The following is a 16,835-nucleotide window of genomic DNA, read 5'->3' on the forward strand; positions in this document are numbered from 1 at the left end:
TTCCTTCCTGGTCCAAATCTGGCAGCGTCTGCTGCCGCTGCCTGTCGGGAGAGATATTCCTATTTATACCCCTTGCTCTCTGTGAAATGTAGGTCAGGATTTTTAGCTTATGATTGCCCATAGGACAAATAATTTTCAGATACTTCCATGTTAATACTGGACAATTAGGAGTACTTCCTGTCTGTTTATCTGAGCTCTTCATCTTTAGTTGACAACCTTTTTCCTCCTTTTAACTGGAAGGAGGAAGAGGTGTTTTGCTGTTTCTCAGTGTACATTTGCTCTACAGCAACTTGTGTTTTTTATTCTGTCTTTGTTCTCTTATTTCTTGGGCTGCCTTTGAAGTGTGAGGATCTGTTCCCGTGCCATGCAGTGCCATGCCGTGGCAGCAACTCCAGGCTGCTTGCTGCAGGCTCAGTGTTACAGCCATGGAGATTTCTTTTTTCCTTTCCCCCACCCCAACTCCTGGGCCATCCAGCCTAATGTGAGAACAGATTGGCCTTAGTATTTGGAGAAAAGATCTGTAATAAGCACTGGGGACATGCTGGTAAAAAGCATCAGCATGGTATACCAGCTCTGTTGGAGTACTGACTCTACATTAATTCTCTAACTTATAATTAGCTATATTAAATTCCAATTTTCTGAAAGGAACCATTATCAAATAACACTCTGTTTGAAATCTCAAAGAAACATAAGGAATGAAAGCTTAGTCCTCTTATGCTTTCATCTTTCAGAAGCAATCCCTATCTCAACATCTTGACCTACATTTTCTTTTTACCCTCTCCAAGAAACATTGTGTGGATTTAATGTCTCAGAAGGGAGGTAAGGTTTTTTTTAACGCGTGCGTATGTGTTGACATATAAAGTTTGGGAAAAACAATGAGGCCTTCTTGTCCCCAATGACTTTTTTTTTTTTTCCTTAAGGCTTGAAAGTATTTTCTATAGTATCTCTGAGGCAGATTTTCATTTCAAAAAGCAATTAAATGTAGAAAGTCCAACCTATTATTTTATGGTCCACTTATATAAATCTTGCTTCTGCCAAAGCCTTTCCTGATTATACATGGCAGTAGAAAAATAAATTGGCCTTTCATTCCTTCTTGCATCCTACTCTCCATTTGCATCTAGTGGTACATTTTCTTTTTATGATTAAACGGGATGGTTTTTATGTTTGTTTATTTTGTGGGAGATTGTATTTTTAAAATACTGGTTTTTTTCCCATTGGTTCTCACCCTTACTGTGTAGCTGTTTGGTGTTACTAATAAGCAGTTTTATATGGGACTTAGGCTTTAGCCTGGGTGTCCTGAATATGCACAGGAGCAAAGGCTGTCAGTACTGCTTTCCCATTAGATTGGTCCATCATTCCCTGTTCAAAAGGTATTTCCAATACTCAGGTGTGCTTGATGCCATCTCTCTGCTTCAACCCACCACATGGCTTTATGTCCTGTCTTCTCCACCTGTAGGATGAATGTTGCCATGGCATTGCCCTATGTGGGAACAGAAGAATTCTTCTGCCTTTTGTTCAGTGGGGTTTTTCTTAGTTTCGGGGGCGGGGGGGGGGGGGGGGGGGGGGGGCTGGTGTGTGTGTGTGTGTCTTACCACTCATAACACATAAAGTGCTAAATGCTTGCTTAACACTAACACTATTTAGTAGTCCTTGCAGCTTGAAAAACATTCTAACTCTAGGAAGACTTTGTTTGAACTGTTATAGTTTACTATGTCTGTGCAGCTTTTTCTTCACAGGGTAATGTAAATGTACAGAGGGATTCCATTTGTCTTTTTTCCTTCTCCAGTATTGTCACATCATATTGAAATAGAGTTAGGCAGTGTTTTGACTATCAATAATGTACTTTTGGCCCTAGATCAGGGAATTTTTTTTGATTGTAGTAATACAGTGGTGAACTTCAGCATACTCACAGCCTCCTGGGTATATTTTGAAAGCTCATTTACCTCTTTAACATATATTTCTATGCTGTTCCATTGGATGTACCTCCCACCCCCTCACTCCCATTTCTCTGATGCTGTACTTAAAACAAGAAATATGCTAATGGGTGTTAGCCTTCAATTACACCAATGCATGAAAGGAACATTCTGTGTAATGGGTTCTTGGCTGGGGAGGAGGAAACAGTATTCTTAAAAAATTGCAAGATAGTACTTTATCTCCTTTGCTTATTTGGAAAGATAAAATCATTAAATGCACATCAGTGTATAGTCTTGACTGTATAAGTGTGTGTTGATGGCTGTTCCAAGGTTTCTATTAAGTCAGGAAGCTGCTAATGCTGTTTCACTTCCTCTTCTGATGCCCTGAAACATGAACAAAAAAAGCTGTTTAATAGCAGCAGAATGTTTCATGGTGGTGGAATTTAACTCCTCTGGGGGCTGGTTTGCCAGGAAGTCTCCTTAACATTTCAGAAGCCTTTTCTCCAGCATCAGGTTTTCAAGTGGCTGCCCCCCTACCCCAGCTCTCATCTCTTCCCCCTGTGGTTTGCCTGTAGAGCTCACAAAAGGGAGGTGAAAGTAAGGTTAAGCTGCTGGTCTCAAGAGCTGGAAATAGAGATGGAAATTGCTTGGCTTGTGAGGAGCCTTTCCTTAAAGGCTGTTACAGCACTGATGTTTCCTGTGCCGATGCTTCAGAGATCTGCAGAGATAATGCTGGCAAGAATCAGATGTTGTCCCCCCAATTAAAACAGGAACAGTTTCCATGTACAGTGTGTCAGGTGGCCGAAGCTGGCGTTATCCGATGCCTTTAACGTGGCCTCACGCTCACTTTGTGCTGTGCGCCATTCCTGCAGTGAGATCCTCGGAGCTCAGCTGATAGCTGAGCACAGGTTCTTCCTGCTTTATCCCCTCACCTGCTCTCCATTCGCTGCAGTGCTGGATATGGTCTGGGAGGGGAGGGATTTCTCCTAAGTGTCTCCCAGCTGCAGATTTATTTCCTGGCGTGTACTTTTCCATTGCACTTTCCCAGCAGGTAGGCGGCTGCGGTGCATCAGAGAGATGCCCACCAACCTCTACCCCCACTGTCAGCACTGCATAGGAATGGGCTGGAACCCCTACCTTAGGCAGGGGCTCCGTGCTCAAATAGAGGTGAAATGTCATTCTTGACGAGCGAGCCTGCAGCAGAACAATTTGTTCATTTGTGTCAGGCTTTCGTATTGCACTTGTGCTTTTCAGTTTGCTGCAGTTGGTCTCAATGTTTTGCTGTCACGAGCCTCCTCTCCTCTGACAATAACCCTGCACACAGATTACAGGGGACTAAGTGCAACAACAGAGCAGTTCTTCATCCCAAGCACGGAGTGTACTCCTCTGACCTTTAATTTTAAAAAGTGAGGAAATTATCCTACTCACTTGCCTCCCCCTACAAGAAAAAAAAAGGAAAAAAAAATTCCCCTGAGAAGATAAAAATACAGATATGCAACAGATTTCACAGTAAGATAGGTGGATTTTTTTAATTTGGTTTTTTTTTTAAACATTCTGCTTTTGCAAATATGGATGAAATAGGTTTACTTACTGTATGGTAAAAAAAAAAAACTTTCTATGACTACACTGCTGTTTCATGTGTTAGAACTATGTCAAGTGTTTTAAATAATTTTTTTTTTATAATCAATTTAGCAAGCTAGATGAGAAACCAGTGACAAGGAGGAAGGCATCCTAAAAGATCAAAGGCTGAGTTTTGGGAGCTTTCCAGGTGGTTGAAGTTTCATGTTGCTTTACAATATATTGAAGATACTTTCTGTGAAGGAAAGGAAATAAATGCTGTGTTGATGGTATCAAGGGGAAGAGTTCTCTGCCTGGAGAAGCAGCTCTGGTTTTCCACTGAAGAGAGCTCCCTTTCCCTATTAGCAGCGAGGTGCTGAGCCTCATGGATGACATTTAGGGTTACAGACAAAAGCCTTTGAAACCAACAGCTAAAAAGAAATGTTTGAGAATTACTCAGGCAGCTTTCTCCCCTCCCTCTTTCTGGGATGTCACAGGGCCTTATGCTGGCCTGGTTGTCAAGTCTATGTTAAGGCTCTGAACAGACATGTGAGCACTCAGCTGGCAGGGAATTTGAGATCTGGCTGCAGGCAGTGCCGATGCATCCCTGGCATTGCGGGAGACAGCCTTCCTCCCTGCCTGCAGTCCAACCAGAGTGCCCTGGCCTCCTGCACCAGGGGAGGGCTGTCTGGCATGGTGCTGAAGAGGCTAGGGTGATATATTAGAAGTGTCTGTGACCTATTTTTTTTTAAAGTGAGTTGATATTTAATTGCTGTAAACTTGGAGATCGTAATTCAAGTGCTTAGTAGAATGAGGTGACATGCCAGAGGGGGAAAAAAAAATTCTTTGTCAGCAAAAGAGGTTGACAGGTTGACTCCTGGAGCTGACTGATGGATGATCTGAGAGTTAGAGAGGGCACATTCACTAAAAAGTTATTGAAAATGTGGAGTAAAAGTAATTAAAGTCATTTAATTCAAATACCTGTCATATGTAACTTGAGTTCATGTGCAATACATAGCATTTAGCTTGATTAATTTTTCCCAGGACAGGATGAGGACTTTTTCTCTCCTTTGACTGAAAATTCAGAGTGCCTCCAGTGAAGGGAGGGCTGAATCCATGCTCGTTTCTGCTGGCTGCATGGGACAATCACTGTCGCTCTATCAATAGGCTGTGCGTTCTTGCAGCAAACAGGATCCCCATCGCTCATGTCACACTGGGGGGAAAAAATTTCTGTCTGTCTGGAGGGCTGCCCATGCTCCTGGCAAAAGTCATGAAAGGCAAATCCTCAATGACATGCATTAAAATATCAAATGGGACTATGCAATTAGAAGTATGTCATTCAACGTTTGCTTTTCACAGCTTTTGTCACAGAGGTGCAGAATTAGAGACAATTAAGCAGAGGATAACCTCCCCAAAAGGGCTTTCTGGCAGTTCTCTTGTCTTTTCCCCAACCTTTTTCTTAGAGCACACTGCTGTGTTGGAGCCCTCCTACTCTTTCAGAATCTGCTGTTTTGTTTACTTTTGAGGTGTGTGTAGAAGCCATGCCATACTTTTATGTCTCTAATAATTTTATTTAATTTGGTTTACTTGAGAAAGAAGTAACTCAGGCTCTCTGTTCTTTCTGCTTTGCATTTGCAAATGGAGGAGGGCTGTCCCAGTCCATCAGAGTGTTGATGTTACATAAGAGCCATGCTGCATTCTTGGCTCCTGCTGCCAGCTCTTCAGGCTTCTCCAAAGACTGCAGCAGAGGGCTGGCCTGGCTCCTGCCTGCTGCTGCTTTCACCAGGGAATGTGCAAGGACAGAACACCAGTTCCAGAAACGGGCTTTTCTTCATCTCCATCAACCCAGATCACACAAACCCAGCCTGTTTGTGTGATCACTCACCACAGATCACTGGGAACTGTGCTTTGTTGGAGGAAAAGCATGTAGGAAGTGTTCACCAAGACACTGTTTTGCTGTTGTTCTCAGTTTCATGCAGATATGCAGTTTTCAAATTACACAATCTGTAAGGGTTTCCTAGAAACCCTAACAAATACAGCCAAGCCTTGCTAAGCCTCTAGGTTTTAGCAGCACATTTCTTCCTTTTCAGGGTCACAAGAATTCATTGTTACTGCGACATTGCATGCCGTTTTATTTTCCTTGTTGTTTTATTTGCACATTCATAAATTGCATTTTCTTCCAATTAGCAGACTCTTCCTTGCTTTACTGTGTTTGCCTTCACCTTCTTTCTTCCTCCTTCTGTTATACTCTGTGGAGACACAATTACTAATTTTTACTTTCCAGTGTAGAATAGCTGTTGTCTAGAGACATGCTCTTGGCAAAGCTTTCTTTCTCATGTTACTTAAAATATCAGAATGTCTTTTTTTAATTTTCTTTTTCATCTTTACTAATCTGTCTAGTCCCTAGGTGCCAAGGTATGGATAGTTTTGAAGTGTGGATTTATTGTTCCTTTGTCCATCCATACCTAGTGGAAACTTAACTCTTTAACAGGATGAGTCTAAAGGCATAGCCCTGTGATGCTGGGGTAGGGGGAAATAACTGAAAAATGGGACTGCTGTGGTATATTACAGTTAAGCTAGCTCTGTGAAAGTGCTTCAGGAAGGGGAGGAATTGCCCTCACCTATTGACATGAGCGTGACAAAGACCTGAAACAGTGATTAGCTTGTTTTACTTCATTCTAATTTAGCAGTGTCATCCATGTTCTTTCCTTCACATGGCGGGCATTTGGACAAGTGAAATACTTTGGAAATAGTCAGTAACTTTTCTCCAGATAGCTCTCAAATTGATAAAACAAAACAAAAGGTGGAAAGAACAAAAGGAAGAACAAAACATTTAAAAATGAAATTATTTCCTTCACAGGTAAATTGCAGTATTTCTTTACTCTCTCCCATGGGGTGTCACCATTTTTTCCATTCAGTGTCACCGTTTTTCCATTCAGCTGTAAAATTCCCCAGGAAAGGCAGGGTAAACAAGACATGATGGTTTTGCCATAAAAACCAAAGAAGAATTTATTTGTCCCTCACTGTTAATTTTGTTAATACTTGACAACTTAGACTTTTCTCTATCTCAGTGGTTATGCTGATATTTCAGTTGCTGATACTCTTGAACTAAATGGAGATAAATTATATTTTTGTGGACCTGCTTGTGTCTGGAATTTCTAATAAAATGCATGTATAAATCTGTTTCCAGGCTGCATATGAGAGAAGGTGTCTTATAGGACAGATGCAAATCTAAGGGCACTTTACTCCAGAAATAAAGCCACTCTATCCAACACCAAAATCTATGCAAAATCTCACACCACTGAGGGATGCGAATAACACCAGCCCTGTGTCTCATGTCATGGTTAATGTCTGTACCCCTCCCTGTGTTTCACTGTGGAAGCTGGGCTCACCACCTTTATTTTACATTTGGGTGAGCTGAGGTGCCTGGAGAGGAGGTGGCATCTCCAGGGGCACCTGCTTGGCAATGGCTGCATCTGGACAGAGTCCAGGTCCCTGCATCCTAACCAAGCTCTTTTCGTGGTGTTGGTGTTCCTGTTTTTCTGCTGAAGGCTTCATGCCTTTTCTGACTACATATCTGAACATCAAAGGTCTATAGCTCACATTTGGAGTCCTCTTGTTCTTTGAAGCTTTCTGACTGCAGTCAAAGGAGGCTGTGGGACTGAGGTAGATTCGAGTTGTGTGCATTCAAAAATATTCAAGTGATTCCTTGTCAAAGTACAGGAAGAGTACATGGTGCTCGTTTCCCTGGTGCTAAAAGGGAGTGTTTATAGCACCATAAAATTGACTGTGTTTGTTTGTCAAAACTTAATGGTCTTTACACAGCCTGGTACCAACTTACCAGAAATGCTACTGCTCTCTCCTTATCATACAGCTCCAGGGGCAATTGGTAGGAGCTTGATAGCACAATGGTACAGTATAACACACAGCGAGCAGCTGGTAAGGTGGTGATCAAGTCTCTTTCCTCCTCTCTGTTCTGCTTCATTCAGGACAGCTCTGGCTTTTGGGTTTGGGGACAATTGTTCCTTAGGTTTCCTTTCCCTCAGCCTCCCCTCCGTAAAATTAAGAAGAATATTGCAAAAAATCCAAGAGTAGCCATTTGTGATTTTAAGCTATGACTTAGTTGTCTGCATTTGTAGGAAGGGGGTTTAAGAGGAATGAGTCTGTTCCCCCAGCTTTTTTTTGGGTCAGCATTACTGCTGGTGTCTCCCTCACCTGTCAGTGAACACCTAGCTGGCTGCTCAGCCTGTTTGTTACTCTTGATCCCTCCCTCATCCAGGCCACACCATTATGGAGCCCAGGCTATGGCCTCCATTCTGCCCTTATAAAGCATAAAGTGCCAGAAGAGGTCATGTGTTTATGTGGAGGGATGAGAGGTTCAGAGTTTTCATTATGTCCTTACAAGTGGAGAAATGTCTTTAATCAGAGAAGTGTGTCTCTTTGAATACTTAAAAAAAAAAAACAACCCAAACTTAAAATAACAGAAGTATGGACAAATATCAGGTGAGGTTTTCCTCTATTTATACAGTGCAGACACTGGGAGGCATTTTTGGGGTGCTTTATTAGTTTCTCTTGTTTTAAATTTCTTTCAGGTGTATTTTTCATAAATCGAACTGGGGCTTGAAGTATGTAATATGGCCTGAAGTAGTTTCCTGGCAGAATTAAATTAGGTTCATTTTTGACTGTTGTATTCCTGTTTCTATGAGTTAATAGCATCCCAACCTCAGTCCAAACTCCCCCAGATAAAAACAAAACACCATAGGAAGTGTTGTGTGGAAACAGAACCGTTAATTTTGATTAACACAGGTAATGGACTAATATGCAGGACGCAAAGTCACAAAATGTCCTTGATTGCTTAATAGTGGTTTTGGATGGAGCTGTAATGGGAGTAAGGAGGTTCTTTCAACCTGTATTATTTAATCAGTTCTCTTTGGTGATCTGGTCTTCTGACAGGCTGACAAACACATCTTTTGCTGTCATATCGTTCATGCTTGGCTTCTGTGGTAATGATGTATATCTACATATAAAAGCACTCTTCTAGTCAGTTATGAAGACTGTACAAGCTATTTGCTAACAGTCTTTGGCATAGTGGTACTGCTTTATGCATATGCTCTGTTATGTACCACAATCAACCTAATGTCCAGTGGCTTGTCATCTGAAGAGCCCACGTGCTGTTAATTACCATCATGGTGGCAGCACAGTGCATCGTGTGGCGTAAACGATAATGGTTTCATTCTGTGGCTTTTTTATTTAGAGGCAGAAAATTGTTGTGGTTTTGCATTACCAAATTAGATGAAAATAGCCTTATGACAACTATCTTAAAAAAAGTGGACAGGGAATTCATATCTTTTATCCCAGAGAAAAATGTGGTTTGTTTTGTTTTTAAATTATGTCACTATCATGAAAACCCCATTCTTTAGTCTCTGAGATAACCAGAGCATGAAAATAGGCCTTATTTTTGAAGCATGTTGTCTGTTTAATATGTAATGTGATACCTTGTCATGCTGTGACAATGTGACAGATGGCATTTGCACTATAAAACTAAATTATCTTTTGTGCATAGCTATACAACAGCTAAATACAGTGACTCAGTACAGTGTGCTGATTAATGCAGACTGCAGATGTTTTAGAGATACCGGTGTGTTTAAACTTAGCATCAAATGATTAATGTATTTATTTAACATGTCTACCAAGATTTTGGTAGTGTTTCAGCACACAGTCTAGTGTGTAAAGGATGGTTTTGGTAGAAGTCAAATTTAGGATTACAGACAATGCAATGTAGATTTGTATTATATGCAACTGGCTGGCTGTTACTTATGAAAAATGGTGAAAACAGTTAATTAATTATAATATGCAAATAAACTTCTATATAAAGATACAGCTTATAAGAAACTGTAGCGTCCTGTATTTCAAAATTGTTTGGATTGAAAATGACCTCTAAGATAATCACATTGAAGTGTTAACACAGCACTAAACCATGTTCCAAAGTGTAACATATACATACACATCTTTTAAATACCTTTAGGGATGCTCCCTCAACCACTTCCCTGGGCTTGACCAGTGCTTTTGAGCCCCTCTTCCATGAAGAAATTTTCCAGATATCCATCTAAACACCCCCTGGCGCAAATTGAGGCTATGTCCTTTTGTCATATTGCTGGTTGGCTGGGAGAAGAGACCAACCCCCACCTGGCTACAGCCTCCTTTCAGGCAGTTGTGGAACATGATAAGGTCACCCCTGAACCCCGTTTTTTCCAGGTTCAACAGCTCCCTCAGCTGCTCCTCACCAGGCTTGTGCTCCAGACCCTTCCCCAGCTCTGTTTCCATTCTCTGGGCACACTCCAGCCCCTCAATGTCTTCGTTGTGGTGAGGGGCCCAAAACTGAACACAGCACTCAAGCTGTGGCCTGACCAGGGCTGAGTACAGGGGGCAATCACTGCCCTGCTCCTGCTGGCCACTCTATACACACACAGGTATCATCCTGGCTGGTACAGGCCAGGATGCCGTTGTTGGCCTTTTGGTCACCTGGGCACAGACTGGCTCTTGTTCAGCTAGGTGTAACTAGTACCCCAGGTCTTTTCTGCTAGGCAGCTTTCCTGCCTCTCCAGATCCCTCTGCAGAACCTTTCTACCCTCAGCAGGTAAATGCTCCTGCTCCTGCTGGTGTTGTGTGTGAAGTGACTGAGGGTGTCCTCAATCCTCTTGCCCAGGTCATTGATGAAGATGTTAAACAGGACTGGCCCCAACACTGAGCCCTGGGGAGCACCATGGGTGTCCAGCTGCCAACTGCATCTGACTCCATTCACCAGCACTCTCTGGGCCCAGCCATCCAGACAGTTTTTAACCTAGCAAAGAGTGCACCCATCCAAGCTTGACCAGCCTGTTTCTCCAGCAAAATGTGTGGGAAATGGTGTGAAAGACTATACCAAAGTCTAGGTAGGCAATATCTACATGATTGAAGGAAAACAAGAGGTGTATGTGAGACACCAGTCTATTGCTGGCTTTGATATGTATATAGAATATGTGTGAAACATTCTGTACCTCTGTGAAACAGGTGGCCAGAGTAAATATTTAAAGAGATAAAAATTTTTAGATGAAGATAATCATCCCCCCCCCCCCCCCCTCCCCGTACTTTAGGCATAGAATTCATGTTGGTGATCTTCCATGGTGTGGTTATGCTCAAGAGTTTGTCTGTGTTCAGGTGGTGCTAAACTTCCAGACCATGGTGTGGGGTGGTTAACCTTCAGACTTTATAGCACTGCAGTCAAACCCTTTGTTTTCTAACTTTTGTGCCAGCTCTCCTATATGGGATGTTGCAGAAAGAAAAAATCACTAATATTTTTAAACAAAATAACAAAAAACTTTCCTATACAACTCCCAAGACTGCACAGCTGAAATGCTCCATGCCAATGTATATACAATCCCTGCTATTTATTACATGCTCTCATAAGGATCATTGTCATGCTAGCATGGTGACAATGCTGTCTTGAGTAAATCCCTTTTTTAACTTACTGTAACTTGTGTTTGTTTTGCTGCTTGCCCTGGAGACTGGACTTTTCTACCAGCCCAGAGTGGTTCAGCTTGCAGGGATCGGGGAGGAATGCAGGGAAAGGGGTTGCCAGGAGGAAACCAACTCAGAATCTATTGGCAGTGGGAAGAGAGTGTCCCTGTATAGTCAAGAAACACCCAGGAGCAGAGTTACACATTTCACATATTGTTGAGATCTGCAGGATGGCTCCTCTGGACTGTGGACCCTCTGATGTTATCTGATATAGAAAGCTGTGAATATGGTCATGTGTAAATTGTCTTTGTTTAGGTCATTTAATGGTTTTGATATCTTTGGCTTGTGTTTGTGGGGTGTTGAATACTGATTTTCCTAGCATAATGGCTTTGTGGGTTGCCTTTGACTGTGGGAACTGACTGGAAATACAATTGAATGTATTTTTTTTTTCCCTAAGCTGCCTTAGGACTGGGAAACAGTGAGCTAAAATAGGTGTTGCTCTATTGTAAGAACATGGAAATGTTCATGCTGAGATGCCTTGTTGGCATTAGAGTAAGTGATGTGGAAATAGTGTTTTGGAAACATTGTGAAAGTCTCTTCATCTAACCACTTAGTTAACCAACCACATGATGCTGAAATTTGCTCAGATGCTCTCCTTTGGTTTCCTGATTATTCAGTAACTTTAATAATGAATAACATACCAGTAATTGCAATCTCATCTATTTATAAAATCAACTAACTCCAAACCCTCCCTTACATTTTTGCTGTCTTCTCTTATGTTGCTGCTTTTTGCTCCTCTCTTCCCCAGCAATTTTCCTTCTGTTCATTTATGGTTAACATCATTTTTTATTGTCAAAACAGACCTGGGTATGTTCCCAGGTATTGGGATTTTGCATCACATCTTCAGATGCTCCCAAGACCTGTCCTGCAGGTGCTTGTCAGTCATCTCTCCAGATGACCAGAGATGAGTTACTTCATGAGAAGAGTTGAGAAGAATTGTAGATGGCTGCTAGAAGTGTGTGTGTGTATCACCAAAAACAGTAAGGTCAGCAAATGTGTACCAATGTAAATGATGCCCTGCCTGTGCTGGAATAGTTATGTCTTACTTGCTAGGCTCTTATGAGAAGCAATCCACTTGAGTCAGCACAAGCCCCTTGTAATAAGGTAATTTAAGGAGATTTAGCTATTCTTTACATACTGTTTTTGGTGAGCAGGACATTCCAATTGCTGGAGTAGGCTCAGCAAGCCCTCTGCTCAGCTAACAACTACATCTGAGGAGCAAAGGGGGTGGTGGGCTGCCGTGAGAGCAGGAGGGAGCACGCTGTTTGCAGGTTGTAAAGCCATAATATCCATATTCTGTGTGGGTCACCCGAGAGGATATGGCTCAGCTCTCATAGCAGAGCCCTTCTGCGTGTGAAAAAACAAACAAACTTGTAGCCACAGACAGATTGGAAAACATTCAGTGCGGAAGGCATATAAATAGGAGGTGATAGAAGTCTCTGTAATAATGACTAGTATGCAGAAAGGGCTTTTGTGCTTTCTCTGGCTTGTAACAGAGTAGATGAAAAAGTGACATTTGCTGCTTTTTCTCAATACTGAGAAGTGGAAATTCTTTTTTTTTTTTTTAAGCAGCCTGTATCTAAAACTGTGATTTGGTATTGCAGCATTTGTGGAAGTTTAAAAACGAATTCAGCAAAACTGTGAAGTTGACATTTATGTGACTAATATACATTTTAGAGAGGATGTTAAGATCTCCATGGTTTGATTTTAAGCTACCCTTTGTAATTATTAGGAATTAGTAATTGGCCTTTCTCTGAAGGCATCTAGTCTTGATCAGTTAGAACCAGAACAGTGTATTTAAGAGATCATAGATGTCATTTGATACACGAATTCCTGTATTGTGACTTAATTAAATAATTCATTATTACTGACTTAATTAAGGCAGTGTTTATTCAGTGACTTTGAACCGTTCAGTGTTTCAGTTCTTTTTAAACTTTGCCTGCAAATATGCACTGCTTCTCTGTATAGATATATTATTATTTCATGTAAGTCATTTTAATATATGAAATCCTACACTAACTTATAATGCAAGTTGCTGTACTTTCAAATTTAATTTTAATGAGGGTTTTTTTTTTAATCTAATTTGACTTTTAAAATAAAGATTTTCTATTACAGCAATATAGTCTTATTTTTATCAACCCTGATTTATTCTGCCAGTTATTTGGGTCTGGTGGTTGGTCATGAGTCCAGCTGCCAGGGAGAAGACAGTGAGAACTGGGGCTGAGATGAGCCTAGTGGGCAAGGGACAGGCAGCCTCTGCCAGCTCTTCAGCAGCTGAAAATGTCATGGACTTTGACAGGAGCCAAGGCTTGCTGGCATTGTGGTTTAGAGGTTGAAAGGCACAGCCATAGAAAAGCAGTAGAGGAACTATTTGTCCCTTTGATTTGATTTGGCTCTTGAGGGCTTGCTGATTCCTTGACTGTTGCTGAGTGCTCTCAAGTAGCCACTCCTTGGAGTGGTTCAGCTTTCCAGACTATGCAGAAGAGTGTTTTCTCACTCAGCTGCTTTTCTCTCTTTATATACATACACAACTGCAGTACTCAGCTTTTAGGAAATATGAATGCCTGCTGCTTCCTGTAGTGTGGCTGATTGGTCTTGGAGAGTCAAACCCGCATGGGTTGATGCTCCTTAAGTGCACCAAGCAGACCTGTATGTCCTGTCCACTGCACCGACGCCAACTCATTAATGGTGATAGGAGCACCTGAGTATCACTTGGCAAAGCTGTGAGGTCCCCATCCTGTCCTGGGGCCTCCAGACCTTTTATAGCTCCCAATTGATGCACAGCAGTAAAGAATGTGGCTTATTGCAGTTAGAGATAACAGGAATGGCGTTTGAAGGAAAAGGTATCTTAGGGCAAGCTGAATGCATTTGATATAAAAATGATTGAGTGGCAATAAACTTTATAACAGTCTGCTTCAGCATGTACTTTCTCTCCAGTGCTTGAAAGGAGGCTTTGGGTTGTGCCTTTCATCACTTCAGAGTGGATTTTGCAATTATGCTGGCCCTGAAAACCTGTAGAACATGACACCCGTTCCCAGTATTTATCAGTATCTCTCATTTGTAGTTTTATGCCTCTGTTTTAGGGCACTTGTTTTAGTTGGTTCCAGCGGATGATAGCTAACATCAGTTATGGGCAATATTACTGTGGCCTGGAATGGTGCTGCTTATGATGAATAATGGTTGGCAAACAGATACTTTTTTCCTTAAGGAACACAAATCATTCTTGTCTCCCAAGTGAGCTGATGGTTTGGCAAGGTGAAGGGATGAATAAAAATTGCCTTCCAAGTGCATGCAAGTTGACAGCCTGAAAGGTGATTTTCTTGACTCATATACTTGAGGTTCCTGGGTTTTACATATGGCAAGTCTCCAGAACAAATATTACTTTTGGAAAACCTAATCAAATTCTGCCATAAGAGTTAAGTTACTGAGTGTCAGGCCTCAAATGATACGCTTGATTTAGGCTTCTCTGGAGTTCAAAAATTGTAAATTTTATCAGCAGTGGTTTCATGGAAAAATGCAAAGCAAAAGTTGAAACTTTTATAAGAATAAACTTCGGCACTAGAGCTTTTAGAGGGGTTGAGTTCAGCATATAAATATAATCTGTTCAGTGTTTTTTCAAAGTTTGCCTTCATTTCCTTGGGAATGCCTTGAAGGGGATGCTGTCACCCCACGTCATATTGTGTTTTTACACTACAAACCCTTTTGTAGTATCATGTGCTGATACTGAAATTTGTTTTATTTGGTGGGTCACAGTTTGAGATCCCTTTAATGAAAAGGAAATATCAAAAGGAATTCAACAAAAGGGGAGAGTAAATGTAAATTGGGTCATTTTACTTCTCCCCAATAGTCTTATGCTGGCTAGAAGAGACAATTTATTGCAAAAATTGGTGTGTAGTTTCAACTCGTGATTTGTCTATTAGGAAAAAAAATTGAGCTACCAGTTCACCGACTCTTCCGCAGAAGAAAACCAGAACATGTTTTTACTTTGTAGGTGCAGTTTTTAAAACAGTATATGCAAAATCTGCAGCATGTGGCCACCACATCGCCCAAGTCAAGAGAAATCTGGTGTAGTTCAGAATTAATATGAGCAAACTTTGGGAAAAGAAGAGAGAGATATAATGCAGGCTTTGGATTAGGAATTAAAAATGGGCACTCAGAGTGATTAGGTTGCAACTGGGGGAGGTTCAGAGCCCGTTGGCAGTCAGCGTGTCCAGGCAAGCAGTGAATAAATGGTCTTGTGGGGAAGGAACATTTGGCTTCAGCTGTGTGGCCAAGCTTCCAGGACGTAGGTACAGCAGCTCACTGGGGGAGGTGTCTTTGCTCTTGTTCTGGTTATGCTTCGTTGTCTCTTTTGAGGTGAGCTTGGTTATGCAATGAGTAAATGCACTGGTGTGCTGGATGGTGATTTTCCTGAAAACTGGGTTCTGAAATGGTGTGGCACTGATACAGTGCTGGTGGAAATTCTTGAACTGCAGTTCTTAGTAAGTGTTTTCAGTGCAGTACTCTGGCCTGGCTCATCTTGGAAGGGGCAGCACAGCCCCCCCTTCCCCCCCACCTTCTCCACCACATTTTCTTTTCTAAGGTGCAATTATAGAGAGACTGCAATGGTTAAGGGAGGGAAGTCCTATCAGCATTTCTCTAAGGAAATACAGCTGTGAAACAAAGCTTTGTTATGCCATATCTGAAACTATTTGGGTAGAGAGCTGAGAAAGCATTCTCCTCGATAAAATTGCAGCTCCTCTGGTAATAAGCTCTTATAACAATAGTGAGCTAATAAAATTGTTTCCTCCCTCTCATCCCAGAGCCTGCTGAAGAGTATGCTACTATTTTAATTCTTCTTTAAGTATGAGTGGTTTCACTGCCTATCTGCTGTTGTTTATGAGTCATGTTATATTGTAGTTACTTGGTGGCATAGAATACACAAAATTTGTTAAATGGTATGCTTACAAAAGTCCAATGCTGTTTTCCATTTGTGTGACTCTGCTTGCTGTATTATTGCTCTAGGAGAGAAAAGGCACAAAAGGGTGGGCAGCTGTGGCCTGTGTACCTTTGCTGCCCTGTGTACTTTTTCTGGCAGTCTGGAGTTATCTGTAGATGAGTGACACTTGGCCAGAAGAATCAAAGTCAGGAAATGGGCATTTGATGTTCACTTCTTTGGGATTTTGGATTTTTTTCAAAGGATCATAAATTGCAGTAGTTGGAAGCACCGGAATGAAGAGCAAGATGATGTCAAATTGAACCAAATGGTAGCTTAATTTTATATCAATCCACAGATAAATGCAAAATACTCTCGTCTATGCTAGTCATAGGAATTCTGTAAAACAAGGATAAACTTGACTAAGCTGTGTCCCTTTTTTGAATGTGACAGGATTATAAACACTATTGCAAATGCTCCTATCACAGTTATTTTAGATTGGGGTGTTAGAGTTAACCAAATCAGAAACAGGCAGACTGGCAAATTTTTATTGGAGTGACTCTATGCAAAATCAGTGTTATCAGTCTATCTCTTTGCAAGACAGTTTCTTTGAGCATCAGCTCTCTATTGTAAGTGTCACATGTGAATTTTATAAAATCAATGCAGGTTTTGAATATTGTGTACTCTTTTGTCATGTTTGCAGGACTTCTCACTAATGGCCAATCTAAAGGATTAGGACCAGGATCAGAACAGCTGGAGAATGAGAAGGACGATGCATCGCAAGTGTCCTCGACAAGCAATGATGTTAGTTCTTCAGATTTTGAAGAAGGGCCCTCAAGGAAAAGGTCAGTAATGAATTATGATTAAAGTAGAGCCTTTCTTCTTTGTTCCTT

General features: G+C 41.4%; 1 protein-coding gene across 1 annotated transcript in view; it reads left to right on the top strand.

Annotated features, from left to right (window-relative positions):
• The window catches only part of JARID2 (jumonji and AT-rich interaction domain containing 2), a 211,601-nt gene that overhangs the window by 103,691 nt on the left and 91,075 nt on the right, over nt 1-16,835 (top strand). Inside the window, exon 3 of the mRNA XM_036378686.2 lies at nt 16,646-16,787. Coding sequence (XP_036234579.1) covers nt 16,646-16,787 — 142 coding nt within the window. The remainder of the gene's footprint in view (nt 1-16,645; nt 16,788-16,835) is intronic.

The sequence above is a fragment of the Molothrus ater genome, chromosome 1 (assembly GCF_012460135.2).
Source record: "Molothrus ater isolate BHLD 08-10-18 breed brown headed cowbird chromosome 1, BPBGC_Mater_1.1, whole genome shotgun sequence".
NCBI lineage: Eukaryota > Metazoa > Chordata > Aves > Passeriformes > Icteridae > Molothrus > Molothrus ater.